Source organism: Moschus berezovskii, chromosome 13, assembly GCF_049115385.1.
Source record: "Moschus berezovskii isolate FMDL1 chromosome 13, NW_MosBer_1.0, whole genome shotgun sequence".
NCBI lineage: Eukaryota > Metazoa > Chordata > Mammalia > Artiodactyla > Moschidae > Moschus > Moschus berezovskii.
Window position 1 is genome coordinate 19,780,906 of NC_142472.1, and position 20,687 is coordinate 19,801,592.

Below are 20,687 nucleotides of genomic sequence, written 5' to 3' on the forward strand. Positions count from 1 at the left end.
TCAGGGCATGGTGCTGGACACTGGGAATACTGTGCTAAACAAGATAAATGTTACAGTCCAGAAGACTAAATGTTATTTTAAATTTAAATTAAAGCAAACATTGTGATTAGAAAGAAACCAGAGCAATATGACAAAGCCCTGTTTTCAAGTGAATAACCACCATCCAATTCCTGGAGACACCCCAGGGAGTACCTCTGGCCCCAGGATTCCTTCCAGGTAAGCACTTTAATTCTGCTCTCACAATGTCAGCACTGCTTTACTCACCCATCTTCTGTTTCCTAACTGTATTTTTACTGCAATCTGGCTTTCTGTTCCTCTCAACCCAGGACCACGCTGTCCCCAACAACCTATCAAGGATGTCAAATTGCTTTCTAAAGTGTTCTATGGGCTCTGTAGGAAACCATGTATAGAAGTGTGTTTTCTTCTGAGTCACACAGATTCCACTTCCTCCAGTCTGCTCTACAATATATTCTTTTAAGCCCCATGGTGTTGGATTTCATTACTTTTCTCATCTTCCACAAGAAGGGAGTTAGACAACATTGGCATCTGCCCTTGGCTTTGATCAGTGACCACACAGGTCTCAGGCTTAGGCTGATGGCCCTGTCACAGCATGTGGCATGGCAGACAGTTTGTTCTTCCCAATGCCATTCCCCTGGCGATCCTGGGCTGTGCAGGAGGGCTGGCTTCTTGTGTCCCAGTCTGGTCCTCTGACAAGTGAAAAGGATACACTCTGACTGGGAGGACTAAGAGTCGCCATCTTTGCACTGTATTTCAAACAGGCAGGCCAATTCTATAAGTAAACAAGGACATTTTTACAGATGGTTAGGTCACAGGCAGTGACAGGTAGCTTCAGTGGAGAGCAGGCTGGCTTTCAGCCTGTACTCAATGCTAATGTGATGCCCCCTTTTCCCTTTCCATCTTATCTTCCTTCTTTGGCTTCTCATACTTTGTTAAAAATCTTTGGGAAAAGTATATCGGGATCAACTATTCTCAGTGCATATTGCATAGAAAATAATTTATTCTAAAGTGAAGCCTGACCAGTTTCAAAACCTCATTAATGTATCAGCTGTATTTAGGGAACAAGGATTCAAGTACCCTGTCTCCAGGCTTCTACTGGCTGAACAGTGAACAGGTTTAGCACCAGAATGGAGGGGAGGCAGGTTGGTCAAATAAGACCTGAGAACCCCTGTTCAATCAGTTGACTGATCATCTCCCATCTTACTATTATAACACGTAGTGTTGCCGATTTGACAATTTATCTATGCATAATCTTGTGTTTCATGTTAATTTTCAGTTTATTTTACAGTCATTATATTACTACCAAAGAAACATTACCCAGACTGTATGTGTCTATAATTGAAGATAAGAAGAAACCGTGTTTTCAAGGTCTTCATTCATCTACTGACCTAGTCACATACACTAAGACCCGTTGAACTGACTCAATCTTACCGTTTCTCTCTAGAGCTCTACCTTCTACCTCTCTGCTCTCCTCTCTTGAACCTTCACATCCCCAACTCCAGATTCCCATCATCCAGGGGAACAATCATATGCCTTGTGCTCAGTCGCTTAATCATGTCCAACTCTTTGCAATCCCATGGACTGTAGTCTGCCAGGCTCCACTGTCCATGGAATTTTCCAGGCAAGAATACTGGAGCTGGTTGCCATTTCCTACTGAGGGGTACCTACCTTCTTGCTAAACTTATAAATGCTTTGAAAGCAGGATGGCATAGAATGCTCTCTTTTCATTTTATTTATGACCTGTTGCATTGTATTCCTATGGCATTCTATCTTTGTCATCAATTTCTTTCTCTCTCATAAATATGGTTTTAACAGCTAACTTTATAAACAACAATGTATATCACTATTTAAGATTGCTGTCTGTGATTTATGGAAAACACATGTTTCGAGAGAGGTAACAAGTAAGGTACAAGTCATAAAAGAGTAAGGTTAGAAACAGATTGCCTATCTATCATGATCCCTGGGAAAATATTTTTGCTCAAAGTGACAGGTTGCTCTCATTCTAAACTTGGTTTAAATGTGAAGCCAAACATGCCCGCACAACATGTTTTATTTCTCTCCAAAATGTCACTTTTGGTGAAGCACGGTGGATGCAGTCACCCTGGCATTTCATTGTACAGAAAGGTGCTTCAATATTGTTCACAGACAAAGCAGGGGTCAAGCATTTGTCTCACAGTCCTGGGGCTCCAGGGAATTGGGTTCTAAATTGTTTCTATGGGTACCCTGGAAACTACAGTGTATGTCAAATGAGAGGTCAGCTCCCAAGTTCTCTGGGGAGACCACAGAAAATATAAATACTTTTGAAGGTGTTACATTTGAACATGCAGCAATAATATGTACAAATGACCCATAAGCCAATGGAGCTAAAATAGCTCTTTTTTAAATCAAATAAAGAACACAAGACTATGAATTACAAGTATGCATAATACAGGCCCAGGAATGTTAGCTACACAAATGTTAACGTTTTAGAAAATATATATTATGTATATTTTTAAAGGAGTTTAGCTTTGTGATTTGCTCAGACTATTTAAATAAAAGAACTGAGTTCAGAATTCTCATGCGAGATTTGCTCATTAAGAAAATCAATGTATACTACCAAAGATATTTCACATCTTCCTATGATGTACAGTTTACATCACTGGTTAGTGTCTAATGAGGAGTACTTGACAAATGTCCACATTTTTTAGAAATATTATGGGAATATCCATTAACCTCATCAAGTATTTAAAATATATTTTATGGTATTATCAACAGACTTCTGTAACTGTAGTCAAATGGTTTTATCACTTTCTCTTCATGGTCTCTTTTCCTGTCATTGGAACACATGACTGTGGACATAGGAGAGCTTCCTCCTTCCCCACCACACCCTTACCTGAAACACATATACCAAGTGGCTCTGACATGAGATCAGAAAAGCACAAAGGTCTGCAGGTGGCAAACAGAAACAGTCAGGGGATGTAACTATAAGTTACTTGAGTGAAGCTAGGTTTGGGTAGGAACACTTAGGAGAAATGCAGATAACAAAAAAAAAATTACTAAAAATCAATGATCCAAACCAGGGCTTTTTGAGAAAGCAAAAAAATAAAATAAAAACAGGAAAAACAAACTACAAAATTCCACTCTAACTTGGCCAACTCCTGTGTCCCACAAGATGCAAAGATTCAAAAGTTCTGTATGGAGTCAGGCTTTCTGGCAAGGGAATTCTTCACAGAATTTATCTATATAACTTTATATTCACTTAGGTAACTAGTCAGTCAAGATGGCAACATGAAATATCTATGCCTTATATAAACTTTTTTTTTCAAAGAGCAAGAGAAACAACTATATTATTATTTCTCTCTCTGACATATGCTATGTTTCTTATAAGTCACTTTCCATAGTGTCTTACATCACACTTATTTACTCTTATTTACATGAATTTATTCTTATCACTGGAGAAGGCAATGGCACCCCACTCCATGACTCTTACCTGGAAAATCCCATGGATGGAGGAACCTGGTAGGTTGCAGTCCATGGGGTCGACTGAGCCACTTCACTTTCACTTTTCACTTTCACACATTGGAGAAGGAAATGGCAACCCATTCCAGTGTCCTTGCCTGGAGAAGCCCACGGACGGGGGAGCCTGGTGGGCTTCCGTCTATGGGGTCACACAGAGTTGAACACGACTGAAGTGACTTAGCAGCAGCAGCATTCTATCACACTAGCTTGGGAATTCTTTAAAACAAAATAATTTTTTGCATTCTCTACAGTTCTTAATACAATTTTTTATACACAGCAGATACTCCATAAATATTTATGATGTTGAATATGTTTTGAAGTATTTAGCCAAATGGAACAGCAGAAGTTTTAGAGCGATAAAGTTTCAAGTCAATAAAATTAGACAATAATTTAGTGGTAATAGCTATGTGTCAGAAATATTATAAGCTAGGACTAAAAAGATGAATTCTTCCTCTAAGAAATTAAATCTAAATCTAAGAGGAATTGGAATCTAGAAACAGAGGTGTAAACAAATAAAGCTACTCTAATTAAGACAGTTTGACATGGGAACACAGTTGACAAATAGAAAATTACAACAGAATAGAGTACAGAAAGAAAGTCAGATATGCAACAATAGAAGTTTTCAATTCAGAGAAGAAATAATAGATTATTTAATGAATGGCACTTGGCAATTTACTGTATGACTTGAGAAAATAAAATAGCCTTATCACCTAGTATAAGTAAATGTTAGTTGCTCAGTTGTGTCCGACATTTTGTGACCCCATGACTGTAGCCCACCAGGCTCCCCTGTCCATGGGATTCTCCAGGCAAGAATACTGGAGTGGGTAGCCATTCCTTTTCCAGGGGATCTTCCTGACCCAGGGATCAAAGCTGGGTCTCCTGCATTGCAGGTAGATTCTTTACTGTCTAAGCCATCTAGTACACACATAAATTTCAAATGTAGAAGGACTCCAGGACAAATGAATATATATTGGATTGGCCAAAAAGGTTTGTACGGGTTTTTTCTAAGATGTAATGGAAAAACATGAACTAACTTTTTGTCCTATCCAATACTTTATTTAGAATAATTTTTATATTCTTTAGCAGAGACTTTGGAAAAAACCCACAGCCGGGACTCTAGGTAAGCTCAAATCCTAGAACTCTATACAGTTAGAAAAAAATTCCTGGAGAAAACTACTCTTTTTAGTTAGAGAATCAGGAGGCAAACCCTGTAGGACAGACCTTCTTGGAATTTCTCTGCTCTGCCCCAGGTGAGTGACAGCAGTGAAGCAGCAACTTCCCCCACCCCCTTCCCTGGCTGGTACCAAAAGGGAACAGCAGCAACAGTCCTTCAGAAAAGAGTATTTTGATTCTGCCCATCTTACAGTTGTACAGCAGCAGCAATCCAGTGGCCCATATCCCTCTTCCCTGCCATGGCTGAGACCCACATGTGCAAGTGGAGTGTTGAGTTTCCCTGCCCTACAAGTGGGCTCCAGTAGTGACACCACACCCCTGATGCAGAGGCAGCACGGCTGACTGTGGCTGGATCAGCCCTGTAGGATTTTTTCTCTCATCGTTTTGCCCAAGTTGGGTCTCTTTGCTGGAAATTGTGTGATGCAGTGGAGAGGCCAAAGTCCCAACTTTTAAAGATGAACACACTGGGAAACCAGGGAAGAGGAGAAAGGAACGTGGAGAGGAGAAAGCAGAAGAAAGGGATCTTTTACATTTGTATACTGAGTCCCAGTCCACTCTCAAATTGCATGTACATGAATCCAGCTGAATTCAGACAGCAAAGATGTTCAGAACAAGTAGAGAGTGAGGCTAAGTTACAGACTAGACCATTGTGGAATATATGTGGGGGCAGAAAAGAATATAATGTGACTGGCCCAGAATATAATCTTAGCTGCTAAAAGCAACAAGAAACAGAAAATCTAAAAATTTATCAGTAAAAGACAAACAGATACCAATGTGGAGATGGCACAAATGCTACAAATAAGATAAATACTTTTAAACAATTACTACAACCATGATTTACGAAAAAAGGACAAACTGTTGTAATAAATGGAAACAGAGGTATCAGCAATGAACTAAAGTTAAAAAGTAAATTACGATTGGTCAAAAAGTTCACTCAGGTTTTTTATAGATGTTATGAAAAATCTGAACGAACTTTTTAGCCAATCCAATATGTGACATGAAAATTTTCCTTGAGTGCCTTAAAATTAGAATTCAGATGAAAAAGGAAAAAGTGTACATGAAGATAGACTAACAGAAATCACCAAAAATGAAGAAAAAATAGTGTAGAGACTCAGAGGAAAAATATCAAAAGGTCTAAGATTTGTGGCATAAAAAACTAAGAGAGCAAAGAGAAAAATTAGAACACAAAAAGTATTTGAAGAAATCATGGCAGAAACCTTTCCAATCTTGATGAAATACATAAATTAAAAGACCTAAACAACTAAGTAAACCTGAATTAGGTAAACTTAAACATGACCAGACACATTAAATCAAACCACTGAAAACCAAAAATAAAGACATTTTTTAGGAAGCCAGAAATAAATGATACGTTACATTTAAAAGAGATGATGTATTACATTTTTAAAAGGAATTAAATGACCGTACATTTCTCATGAAAAACCAAAAATGTCAGAAGGCAGTGGAACAGCATTTTTAAAGTGCTAAAATGACAGACTCAGAATCTTATATCTAGCAGAAACACTCTTCAGAGATGAAGCCAAAGTAAAGATGATTTCAGCAGGAATAAAACTAAGGGAATTTGTCAATAGTAGCTCTGCTTTAAAAGAAATGTTGATATAAGTTATTCAGTGAGAGGGAAATAATAGAGGGACATATGGAATGTCAGGAATGAAGAAAGATGAAAAGAAAGGAGAAAATGTTGATAAATAAAATAGACTTTTTGCCCTTTCAGTTCAGTTCAGTTCAGTCGCTCAGTCGTGTCCGACTCTCTGCGACCCCATGAATCACAGCACGCCAGGCCTCCCTGCCCATCACCAACTCCCGGAGTTCACTCAAACTCATGTCCACAGAGCCGGTGATGCCATCCAGCCATCTCATTCTCTGTCGTCCCCTTCTCCTCCCGCTCCCAACCTTTCCCAGCATCAGAGTCTTTCCCCTTTAAATTTATTTAAATATGCAACACTGGTGAAAGCAAAATTATAACATTGATGTAGTTTTCACTAAAGCTAGATATAACACACATGAACACTAATTCATAGGGGAAATTTAAGTAAAGTATATGATGATAAGATCTCTTGCTTGCACTTGAAGGGTTAAAATTAATTTTGAGTATATAAAGTTTATTATAATCCTATAAAACCCTAAATAAAACTATAAAAAGGTATAATTCTAAGCAGTTGATACAGTAAAATTTAAGAAAAATTCAAACAGTACAAAATGCAGACGGAAAAAGAAAATAGAAAACCAAAGAATGAAAATACTACTAATAAAATGCTAGACCTTATTCTAAATATAATACTTATGATAAAGGTAAAATCACAACAAATAAAAGATAAAAATCAAACAAAAGATCTAAATATATGACTCCAACATTCACTTTAAATATGTCTATAAAATACCCACTTGAAGTATAATGGTATAGAAAGGTTATAATTTAAAAGATGGGAAAAGAAACACCATGCTAACAAAAATCCAAGTAAAATAACCAGAGATAGATGGACAATTACAATTGTTAAAGGGGTTAGGTCACCAAGGAGACAAAGAAACTGTAGGTATGTACCTAGTACTACAACTGCAAAAATTTGGCAGGAAAAAACTAATAGAAATAAAAGAGAAACAAACTCACAATTATACTCGAGTGGTCAATGTTGATTCATAGAACAGGTAGACAAGAAATCAACAGGGACGTAGAAAAGTTGAACAACGCAATCAATTAATTGGACCTAAGTGATACTTAGGGAACACTCCATCCTCAGCTGAATACACTTCTTTTCAAGGGCACATGAAACATTTAAGATAGATTATCTCCTTGGTAAAACAAATCTTATTTTGAATAGAAAACTGAAGACATATAAAGTTTGGTTTCTGACTATAAAAGTAGTAACTGAAAAAACTGAAATATGAAAAATCACAAATTATTCAAAAATTATAACATATCTAATTCATAAATCAAAGATGAAGTTTCAAGAGAAATTCAGAAACACTGTCTACTGAATTAAAATGGATACTGCTGGGAATACATCAAACTAAAAAGCTTCTCTATGGCAAAAGAAATGATTAACAAAATGTAAAGTCAACCTATAGAATGGGAGAAAACATTTACAAATCACGTATCTGATAAAGGGTTGATATCCACAATATACAAGGAACTCACAGAACTCAGCAGCAGTCTAGCAGTAAACAAACCAATTTAAAAATGGGCAGAGAAGTTGAATAGATATCATTTCAAAGATATTCAAATGGATAACAAGTACTTCAAAAGGTAATCAATATCACTAACCAGAGAAATGCGAATCAAACACACAATGAGGTATCTCTCCTTATCTCTTAAAATGGTTGTATTAAAAAGAGATAATAAATGTTGGCAAGAAAGTGGATAAAAAGCAACAGTACACTGTTGGCAGAAATGTAAATGGGTACAAACACTGTGGAAAAGAGTGTGGAGGTTTCTCAAAAAATTAAAAATAGAACTATTGAATGACTCAGTAATTCTACTTTGTGGTATAAATAGAAAATAAACAGATAAAATAACTAACAAAAGAGCCTCTTGATGAAAGTGAAAGAGGAGAGTGAAAAAGTTGGCTTAAAGCTCAACATTCAGAAAACAAAGGTCATGGCATCTGGTCCCCTCACTTCATGGGAAATAGATGGGGAAACAGTGGAAACAATGACAGACTTTATTTTGGGGGGGCTCCAAAATCACTGCAGATGGTGACTTCAGCCATGAAGTTAAAAGACCCTTACTCCTTGGAAGGAAAGCTATGACGAACCTAGAAAGCATATTAATAAGCAGAGACATTACTTTGCCAACAAAGGTCCGTCTAGTCAAGGCTATGGTTTTTCCAATGGTCATGTATGGATGTGAGAGTTGGACTGTGAAGAAAGTTGAATGCTGAAGAATTGATGCTTTTGAACTGTGGTGTTGGAGAAGACTCTTGAGAGTCCCTTGGACTGCAAGGAGGTCCACCTACTTCATCCTAAAGGAAATCAATCCTGAATATTCATCGGAAGGACTGATGCTGAAGCTGAAACGCCAATACTTTGGCCACCTGATGTGAAGAACAGACTCATTGGAAAAGACCCTGATGCTGGGAAAGACTGAGGGCAGGAGGAGAAGGGTACGACATGGATGGTTGGAGGAGAAGGATGAGATGGTTGGATGGCATCACCAACTTGATGGACATGAGTTTGAGTAAGTTCCAAGAGTTGGTGATGGACAAGGAAGCCTGGCGGGCTGCAGTCCATGTGGTCGCAGAGTCAGACACAACTGAGCAACTGAACTGCACCCCCATGATCACAATAGGCAAGGTGTGTAATCAACCCAAATGACCACTGACAGATGAATAAAGAAAATGTATCGTATATACACAATGGATTATTATTTAGCCATACAAAAGAAGGAAATTCTTCCATTTGTGCAACATGGATGCACCTTGAAGGCATTATGCTAAATTAAATAAAACAAAGACAAATACTACATGGTATCACATATCTGCAACCAAAAATAGGTGGGGGAGAATTCAGAGACAGAGTTGCAAAGTGGTAACTAGGGACTCAGGGGTGAAAGAAATAGGGAGTGGTTTGGCAAAATAAAAAGAAAAAAAGGTTAGCAAATTATTTCACTTATATCTGTATCTAAATTATAAAAAAAACTCAGAAACGACCTTGATGATTTCCAGGAGCAGGGGGTTAAAAGTGGAGGAAAGGGGTGATGTTGGCCAAAGATGTATACTTCCAATAAGATAAATAGCTTCTGGGAATCTAATGCACAACGTGGTGTCTAGTTAGTAATGTATATTTGAACAATACTTAGAGAATAGATCTTAAAACATCCTACTTCCAAAAAAAAAAAAATGTTTGTGTGAGGTAATCAGTTCAGTTCAGTTGCTCAGTCATGTCCGACTCTTTGCAACGCCATGAACCACAGCACGCCAGCCCTCCCTGTCCATCACCAACTGCCGGAGTCTACCCAAACCCATGTCCATTGAGTCAGTGATGCCATCCAACCATCTCATCCTCTGTCGTCCCCTTCTCCTCCTACCCTCAATCTTTCCCAGCATCAGGGTCTTTTCAAATGAGTCAGTTCTTCGCATCAGGTGGCCAAAGTATTGGAGCTTTAGCTTCAACATCAGTCCTTCCAATGAACACCCAGGAGTGATCTCCTTTATATTGGATCTCCTTGCAGTCCAAGGGACTCTAAAGAGTCTTCTCCAACACCACAGTTCAAAAGCATCAATTCTTCAGCGCTCAGTTTTCTTTATAGTCCAAGTCTCACATCCATACATGACTACTGGAAAAAACATAGCCTTGACTAGATGGACCTTTGTTGTCAAAGTAATGTCTCTGCTTTTTAATATGCTGTCTAGGTTGGTCATAACTTTCCTTTCAAGGAGTAAGCGTCTTTTAATTTCACGGCTGCAGTCACCATCTGCAGTGATTTTGGAGCCCCAAAAAATAAAGTCAGCACTGTTTCCATTGTTTCCCCATCTATTTGCCATGAAGTACTGGGACCGGATGCCATTATGAGGTAATAGATATGTTAGCTAATATTTCTGTGGTCAGCAGTTTATAATATATACATATATAAAATCATACTACACACCTCAACCTTATATAATATTACAGATCAATCATATCTCAGTAGAAATGGGAGAAGAAAAAGAATAGCAAAAAGCTGTTAAAACTGTAACACAAAAATCTGCTATTTACAGCTAAACAGCTCAGTCGGTCTTTAATCTTAAAAGTTTATGTTATAAAAGAAAAATCAATAATTTAAATCCAAATTGATAAACTTGAAAAGGAAGGCCAAACTGTGCCTATACCAAGCAGAATGAAGGGAATAATAAAGAGGAAAACAATAAAATTGAAAACAAAAATGGAAGCAAATCATTGAAATCAGATTCTTCAAAATCAGACACCTGGTAATTGACATTGATAAACTTCCAACCATTTTGAATACACAGTAAAAGGAAGAGCATGAATGCTTAGTCACTCAGTCTTGTCCAACTCTTTGCAACCCCTGTGGACTGGCTTCTTTGTCTATGGGAATCTCTAGGCAAGAATACTTGAGTGGGTAGCCATTTTCTTCTCCAGGGCAACGTCCTGACCCAGGGATCAAACCCAGGCCTCCTGCATTGCAGGCATATTCTTTAGTGTCTGAGCCACCAGGGAAGCCCCAAAGGAGGAGCGGAAGACAGTTGTGGATATTGACAAATGAGAGGGTGTCACTACTCACCGTGCAGAAATTAAAGAAAAACAGAATATGAAGAATCATTCTCTGCCCATAAATTTGACTGAGATGAAATTGACCAATTCCTTAAAGGAAACAAATTGACAAGACTCAGAACTGAAACAGAAAAGCAATGCTACTGAAAACTTTTAATTAAGTCATAGTAAAAAAAAAAAAAAAGAAAAGTTATACAAAGAACTCTAACTTCATGCCCACATCATTTTGCTCATTTCACTCCTACATTTTACCAAATGTTTAAGGAAGAACTAGTTCTAGATAGTCTCTTCTAGAAATTAGAAGATGGAATTCTCCCATTTTATGAGACTACCATAAAAGCATACAAAGATAAAGTTTCACATCATTATACTTCACAGCAAAAGGAGTAAAAATCTTCACTAAAATGTTAGCAAGTCAAACCTAGCAACTAAGAATAATAATGTATCACAATCAAATGGGATATATGTTGAGAACCAAATCTTGTTCAACACTTGAAAATCAAGGTAATATACCATATTAACAGATTAACAGGAGAAAAGCATATTTTTATAACAATAGATGAGAAAAATAACACATACTATAATATTCAAGACTCATTCATGGTAACCTATCACCAAAAAAATATAGAAGAACTTTCTTAAACTATTAAGGGACGTTTACAAAATATAGCTAAGTCATGCCTAGTGGGTAAAGACTGAAGGTATTCCTCCTATGATTAATAGCCAAAAATGTCAACTCTCAGCACTCCTATCCAATACCATGTTGAAAATTCTACCAAATTCAACAAGAAAAATAAAAATCACTTAGATTGGAATAAAGAATTAAGAATATTTGCAGAATATGCACTTGCTTATAAGAAATAATCTACCAAAATTTATTTTAACTGTAATTAACAGAAGGTTAGTTCTAGCCAAAGTGATCTTTAAGATTTATGTAACCTCAGCTGGATTCTTAGTATAGACATGCTTATACTGAAATGTATATGACTAAATAAAGGACTCAACCAAAACAATTTTTTTTTAAAAGAATCAAATTGAATCAAACAATACCTGGTTTTAAGAGAGTCAGACAAGACATATTCTAAAGCTAGAATAATTAACAAAATAGTTAAAGGAGAGATTAGCTTTTATGCACATCTTTTAATACTTCTATGTATATTATAAAACATATAAGAACATTAATCTGTGTTCAGAGAAGGTGATTGTGCCTTTAAAAATTAAGATTTAATTCTCCAATTTTTAAAAGCTTACAAGATTAAAAAGCAAAGCACACCCAAACATCATTGTGAAATTCCAGCGGACACAGATACTTAGTATATTTCAACTGGTGCAGAGCATTCCATGTACTTTTCCATGCTCTAAGTAATATACTTGTGCATTTACAGCACACTCGCAAGTTTTTCTCTACACAAAAAATGTTCTATGTTCAGACTATTTTGCATTTTTTACTGAAGATAAACACACCATTCTATTTGTTGAAATCTATTACATTAAAAATAGCTACATACTTATAATGATGTTAATGTACCATAATTGAACCCTAATATTTTAACATTAGGAATGTTTGCAGTTCAATTTAATCATTTTTACTAAAATATTATTAATATTATTTTTACATAGCACAGCTCTGTACTCCAACAACCTGAAAAGATTTTGTTAAAGTCAATCTTCAACTCTTGCTAAATTCAGAGATGAAAAACTGGCTTCTAAATTTGATTATTTTACATTAAAATACTTAGGAATCTCAAGTACATAAGTAAATAGGCCATAATTACATATTAGTTTGTGAGCATCCCTTTTCCTTTTTCTCAACTTAATGCTATTTAAATGTGTCGCTATTAATCATTTGTTTATGTGTGTGTGTGATATTCTTGCCATGGGATTTTGTTTAACTATTTTGTTATGTGTTTTTATCTTCATACAATCCAACATTTAGCTTTCTCATGCTGTATTATAAAGTTTTATAATATCTTCGACACCTTTATAATATACTATGTTTAAATATTGTTTTCTAAATATAGACTGCATCTATAATATTTACCAAGTGTTAGTGATTTCACATTAATTCTATATTTTTTTCCTATTTTCTTGCCTCTCTGTAAATTACAAATAGAAGCATGATAGTTATTTTACTGCAGTCATTTATATCATTTGTACATTTTCACTGACTCTTAATATCCAACAAATGTACATTTTTCACTATGATTCTGGTTTACAGTCTCCTTTTATTTCTAAATTTGTTATTCATATTCAGTTTTCACATGTTCCTGGCTACTACATCTTCTTCAAAGATTGCATCCATTGTTAGTACAAAATGCTATTCCCACCCACTTAAGGTTGGCTTAAAGGCAGTACTGCAGATACTCACATTTCCATTTCTATAGCATTTCACTTATAAATATCCCTCTGTCTTCAACCTTTTTGTGCCTTTTATACTAGCATGATGTATTAAGAATATCACAGCACTACCCTGTTCATTAATTCCGGTTCAGTTCAGTTCAGTTCAGTCGCTCAGTCGTGTCCGACTCTTTGCGACCCCATGAATCACAGCATGCCAGGCCTCCCTGTTCATCACCAACTCACGGACTTCACTCAAACTCATGTCCATCAAGTCAGTGATACCATCCAGCCATCTCATTCTCTGTCATCCCCTTCTCCTCCTGCCCCCAATCCTTCCCAGCATCAGAGTCTTTTCCAGTGAGGCAACTCGTCGCATGAGGTGGCCAAAGTATTGGAGTTTCAATTCGGGTTAGGATTCCTTATATTTTAATATATTAACTAAATCCAATTAGTTTATATATAATTAATATTTGATCTTATTCCTAAATCTTATGCTTCTGTGAACGATATATATATATTTTTGTTGCCTTTCCAATTACCTGACTTCCCACTTGTATTAATCAAGCTTATACTGAAACTGCCTTCTTTGCCTCTTATCATTTGAAATTTCTGTATATATTTCTATTCTAGTGATTTTCTAACTAAAATATTTAGAAGAAATATATACAAGCCCCACATGATAGTAATTGTACATTCAGTTCTCCTCACATCTCCCGTCCTACTTCCAGAGATTAGTTGTAACTAGATACATTCTCACTCAGGACTCTTAATAATAGCATAGGATAATACGCACACAACTTTATTCCATCATGAATACACAAAGTAAGAGAATCTTACACTTTAGTATTGGGTAGGCCAAAAAATTTGTTCAGGATGCTGAACAAACTTTTTGGCCTACCCAATACATTATCTTCAAAATAAATCACAAGGCAATTATATATGTTAAAGGAAAAAGCTGAACTAGACCTAGGCTAACTGAAGTGAGTAAAACTTGGTATTTAGCATATGTCCACTTCTTTTCTTTCCCTCTGACTTTAATTCTAGTTCTCAACTATGCAACATGACACCCAATATCCACATTTCAGAGTATTTTTCACTATTCTTAACAAAAAATGAAAGATATTGAATATAATGTATCAGGCACTGTGCCAAGTTAAAAAAAAAAAAAACCTAAAAATGGTGTTTGATCTCACAAAACTACCAGTTTAATGGGGCAGAAAAATAAATTGGTTGTCAAGTGTAATGGAATGAAATAAGTGCTGTGATGGGCAAAATATTGAGTGCTACAAAAGCACACAGAAAAGGAAATTTATTCTCTCCAAGGAAAAGATATTAAGTAGTATTATCTTGCCTGATATTAGGGTATACTAGACATGGATATAAAATAGAAGAAACACTATGAAGACAAAGATACAGTTGTGAAATAAAGTAATAGAGCAACCCTCATTGTGACAAGAAGATTGCAGAAAATGGGAAACTGGAAGGTAAGAGTCCAAAATACTGAGAATCATTTTAGGTATAAAAAGCTTCAAAAGCCTTGTTAAAATTGTGGACCTTATTCTCAGGGCAATGTTATTAATTCTAGGTCTGATGTAAATCAGAGCTTTAACATATTATTTTTAATAGCAAGCAAAATTCCCTGATTTTTAAAAAGCATGCAAAGTATATACACACTGATAAAAAGAGACAGGTGGAAGTCACAAAATAGTGACCCTAGTTAAAGTTAATATGCAGCTCAATGGAACAAACATCACCTAGCTTTCAGAAAAAACAAGTAAACCAGGTCATCTGAATGCAGGAGGGCAGTTTATGACTTTATTTTCAATAGCACTCAGAGTAGACAGCAATTTACTGTAACTGTGCCTCATAATGAGGGTAATCATTTACTATACATACATATAACATGTAAAAAATTTTTGAATTGTTTTTAAGAAAATAAATTATTTCACAAGGGTGATTTCTTATTTCTTAAAGTTGACAAGAGAATCTTATGCACATTGTTCCAGCTCAGCCAAAGAAAATACAGTTTTTATTCAGTGTTCTTTTCAGTGAACAACATAAAAATATTTTTAATTCTGAAATGGAACTAAAGTTGAACAAAGGTTTAATGACTATATGGTCATATTTAGAGTAAATTATGACTGGATACAGAATTTATGAGTTTGTTTTACTAGGGCATTATGTTCTCATGAGGCTGCTTGACAAAAAGTAACTTACCTCAGCCATAAAAATTAGTTTACAAAATTGTAGATAAGTTTATATTAAGTTTTCTTAAAATAGACGAATTGGAGTATACACAAGAATTTGTGTTGTAATGAGTAACCCAAGGTTATAATGAATACCCTGATACCATTACACTATCATTGCCTACATCTTCATGCACTGATTCTTAAGGGTTTGTTGTTTTTATTCACTTAAATAAAAAATGGGTCCATTTTCAGACAAGTTAAATTATTTTTCATGTTTTTTTTCTGTGAAGACATAAGTATATCATCATGTAGTAAAATTAAGGTCTTTTAGAGTAACATTTGTCAGACAACATTTGAAAAAAAATGATGTGGCCAGTGCTATACTTCTCTGCTGGATTCTTGATGGTTCACATTTGGTAGCACCTGGTAAGTTCTTCATAAATATGTTCAACACTAATAAATGAATATTAAATTCTTCATATGTATTAGCTTACAGCTGAATTCTGTAATTCAAGGTAGTTGTGTTCTATTAAATCACAGAAAACACTAAACTAGCAGATATTGGACCACTGCACATAGAAGAAATGCACAATCAGGTTCCGGTGAAGTTCTGTTCACATGTTCATCATATGATTAATACATAACTTTGTTGTGTATGTGTTTGCTTATAAATATTGTATTTAATGTATTGATTCATTAACATTGAACTCATAGCCAATAGCACCATAACTTAAGCTCTACATCAGAGACTTCTTGTACAATTAGGCAGTACTTCAGCACTATATTTGGGAGCCATTTTAAACAGCAAACTTACCAAAACAAAAAAGGCATAAAAATGCTATAAATTGAGAGCTGGAAAAAAATACCTGCAAAAAAAAATTGTTAGAAGGTCGAAACAAAAGGAACTATATACCATGTTCATGGAATGTAAGGTTCAATGTTGTTAAGATTTCTCCCCAAACTGGTTTAGTAAGTATACCTTTCAAATAGTCAGTAATAAAATAGTTTCCAGTTATATCCACCAGAATTATAACTGGACAAGAACACTGTTTCTCATCATGCAGTCCATAGCATCTAGTTTATTTCTGAGATTCTTGTTTCAGGCCTAGACTACTTAACAGAGAGCACAGCTTGTATATTTCTCAAGCCCAAAGATAATTTGAACAAACACAAGACACAGCAATCCACTAGTCTTGAAGAAAAATTTTCTTGAAATCAAAAACAGAATTTGAGAGGCATCAGAAATTGTGTGCTTTGAGAGACTACAGATAAATACATAACCTGACAGGTGGTACGTGTACAGGATTTACCTCTGCTTGTGATTGCTGACATTTCTGCAAAACTTTCAAAAGGCACTTGTAAGATTAAAATGGGAAATTTGACAAGTTTTCTTGCATCCAAATTATAGATTCCCAGAAATATAATTAAATTTAATGAGATACTGGTTTCTTAATTCTAGATGACTAATTTGTTGTAACTATTTATAGCAATATGAATACCTACAGTTTCTATATAAGGAATTTCCTGAATTCTTCTGTAGTGCTATCTTTTGAAAAGCTGCAACTTTTTGTAGTAATATTAGTAAGGCTAAAAACAAGATTGAAAAGATGTGAAAATCTAAAGTCTCTTATTTATGTGGAGTATAAATTACCATGTTTATTACTAAAAGCATTTGAATGTGAAGAATAATTGAATAAACATGTATATCAAGTAAAATTTCCTAACATTTATTATTTTTGTTCCCTGAACCAAGAAGAACTTAAGTCCTTAGCTTCAACTTATTTTTGCTATTTATCTAAAAGCAGTGTACAAGGTATGGGTTGTTCCCACATACATTGGGGTAAGTGTAATGTTAACATCTACTAGCAAAATACTCAGCAACCTATTAAAATACATCCCTAAGTGGAACAAATTCCAGTAAGGCATATTTGTTTCAAAATAATCCTAGTTACATCTCCAACACGGAGTGTATTTTTGACCCTGGTTTGTAAGGACGCAAGTGTGTTATGAGAACATATGGAAATGTTTTGAAACTAAAGAAACAAAAGAAGTGAACAGGAAATAGATAACTATTCAGTAACCACCGAGAAGCAAATAGATCTGGATTATGTGAAAATGTTGGCTCTCTACTAAAGGAGTTATAAAAAGTATAAAGGCATTGAAGTTTGTACACTTTTTGAGGAATTACAAGTAAGAAACATAGATAACAGACTGGTTCACTGCCAAAGAGAAATCATTTTCTGAAAATAGAAATTCTATTACTATTCAAATACCCACCAAAGAGAGGAAACCTAAAACCTTCTTCCCATAGATTAATCAGTGACAGAATTGTCTTAAGATATTAACTAAGGCAACATCAATTCAGTTAGAAATTAGAACATTCCTTTGTTTTCCATGTCACCCCTATCAGAAACCATTTTCTCTAAGAGAAGATTATCAATAGAATCCAGACAAATTACACTGGCTTGATAATGTGAGACCTCTTCAATGGCCTTAAACAAAATGAATGACAAGCTAGTTATGGCTGCAACATTTATTATAGGTAGCAAATAACACTAATGTCATGCACTGGTTTGATAGAAGTTTTCTAAAAGCAATACGTTCTATTTTCACGTTTCAAGTATTCACACAGTGATGTTAAAGGTATTCAATCCATACTTTCTACTAGCAAGACTGAAGACACATTTCACAAATGTATTTCATGCATGGTAGTCCTCAACTCCTTTGTGGAAAGTTATCCTTCACTAGCCTGTACAGTACCAGTTACTAATAAGCATTCAGTTCAATTCAGTTCAGTTCAGTTCAGTCGCTCAGTCGTGTCCGACTCTCAGCGACCCCATGAACCATAACATGAAAGGCCTCCCTGTCCATCACCAACTCCCGGAGTTCACTCAAACTCATGTCCATCGAGTCGGTGATGCCATCCAGCCACCTCATTCTCTGTCGTCCCCGTCTCCTCTCACCCCCAATCCCTCCCAGCATCAGAGTCTTTTCCAGTGAGTCAACTCGTCGCATGAGGTGGCCAAAGTATTGGAATTTCAGCTTCAGCATAAGTCCTTCCAATGAACACCCAGGATTGATCTCCTCCAGAATGGACTGGTTGGATCTCCTTGCAGTCCGAGGGACTCTCAAGAGTCTTCTCCAGCACCACAGTTCAAAAGCATCAATTCTTCGGTGATCCGCTTTCTTCACAGTCCAACTCTCACATCCATACATGACCACGGGAAAAACCATAGCCTTGACTAGACGGACCTTTGTTGGCAAAGTAATGTCTCTGCTTTTTAATATGCTATCTAGGCTGGTCATAACTTTCCTTCCAAGGAGTAAGCGTCTTTTGATTTCATAGCTGCAATCAGCATCTGCAGTGGTTTTGGAGCCCAAAAAAATAAAGTCTGACACGGTTTCCACTGTTTCCCCATCTATTTCCCATGAAGTGATGGGACCAGATGCCATGATCTTCGTTTTCTGAATGTTGAGCTTCAAGCCAACTTTTTCACTCTTCTCTTTTACTTTCATCAAGAGGCTTTTGAGTTCCTCTTCACTTTCTGCCATAAGGGTGGTGTCCTCTGCATATCTGAGGTTATTGATATTTCTCCCAGCAATCTTGATTCCAGCTTGTGCTTCTTCCAGCCCAGCGTTCCTCATAATGTACTCTGCATATAAGTTCAATAATCAGGGTGACAATATACAACCTTGACGTACACCTTTTCCTATTTGGAACCAGTCTGTTCCATGTCCAGTTCTAACTGTTGCTTCCTGACCTGCATACAGGTTTCTCTCCAGTCCATTTTAGTTCACTGATTCCTAGAATGTCGACGTTCACTCTTGCCATCTCCTGTTTGACCACTTCCAATTTGCCTTGATTCATGGACCTAACATTCCAGGTTCCTATGCAATATTGCTCTTTACAGCATCGGACCTTGCTTCTAGCATCAGTCACATCCACAACTGGGTATTTGTTTTGCTTTGGCTCCATCCCTTCATTCTTTCTGGAGTTATTTCTCCACTGATCTCCAGTAACATACTGGTCACCTACCAACCTAGGGAATTCCTCATTCACTATTCTATCATTTTGCCTTTTGATACTGTTCATGGGGTTCTCAAGGCAAATGTGGTATCCAAAATAAGAGAGGAAGGTCCCAAGCATTTGGTTTTTTCACTTCAGTTCAGTTCAGTTCAGTTCAGTCACTCAGTCGTGTCCGACTCTCCGCGACCCCATGAATCACAGCACACCAGGCCTCCCTGTCCATCACCAACACCCGTATAATTTGCCTACTAATTTAGTTTTAAGGACAGAAATATTGATAGACAAAGAGAATATAAGGCTGAAAGTGACTTGAATCTTATTTTTATCTTTTAAAATTGAAGAATTATGTTCAAACAGAGAAGTGAGCAAATTTTCAAATGGTCCATGACTATGTATGTGTGTGTGCTCAGTCACATCTGACTCTTTGCAACTCCCTGGACTGAGCCTGCTAGTCTCCTCTGCCCATGGAATTTTCCAGACAAAAATACTGGAGTAGGTTGTCATTTCCTCCTCCAGGGGATCTTCCCAACCCAAGGATCAAACCTGCATCTCTATATTGGCAGGTGGATTCTTTATCACTGAGCCACCTGGAAAGCCCCCATGACTCCGTAGCCAACAATAGATCAAGGAAGACATAGTAGGCTCTGTTGGTTTGTTCCTAATTTCAGTAGGAAATTTGTGAAATTTAACCATTCGTTTAACCAAAATTTAACTATTTATACTAGATGTTAATTTCTAGTGTTATCTTTACCCTGGTCTTATTAAGTTAAAATTGTTCCTCTTTTTGTTCTATCTCCTTGAAGAATTTGTCTTTGCTGTTATTTCTTCCAAATGTATTTGGAAGACTTTATTGTGGAGACGATTATTGAAGCTGTTGTATCTGTAGTCTATGTAGGAAGATTTTTTAAGTTAAGAGTTTCCATTTCAACAACAGAATATAGACTATTCAAATATACTACTGGGTAAGTCAGCTGGTAAAGAACTCTCTTGCAATGTAGGAGAACCCAATTCTATTCCTGGGTCAGGAAGTTCCCCTGGAGAGGGGAGAGGCTACCCACTCCAGTATTCCTGGGTGGCTCAGATGGTAAAGTATCCGCCTGCAATGCAGCAGACCTGGGTTCGATCCCTGGGTTGGGAACCCTGGAGGACAGCATGGCAAACTACTCCAGTAATCTTGCCTGGGAAAGTCCCCATGGACAGTGGAGCCTGGCGGTCTA

General features: G+C 36.4%; 1 protein-coding gene across 1 annotated transcript in view; it reads right to left on the reverse strand.

Annotated features, from left to right (window-relative positions):
* Positions 1-586: 586 nt before the first annotated feature.
* Positions 587-20,687, reverse strand: part of GPC5 (glypican 5) — a 955,909-nt gene continuing 935,808 nt past the window's right edge. The window contains exon 11 of the mRNA XM_088842817.1: positions 587-790. Coding sequence (XP_088698943.1) covers positions 587-790 — 204 coding nt within the window. The remainder of the gene's footprint in view (positions 791-20,687) is intronic.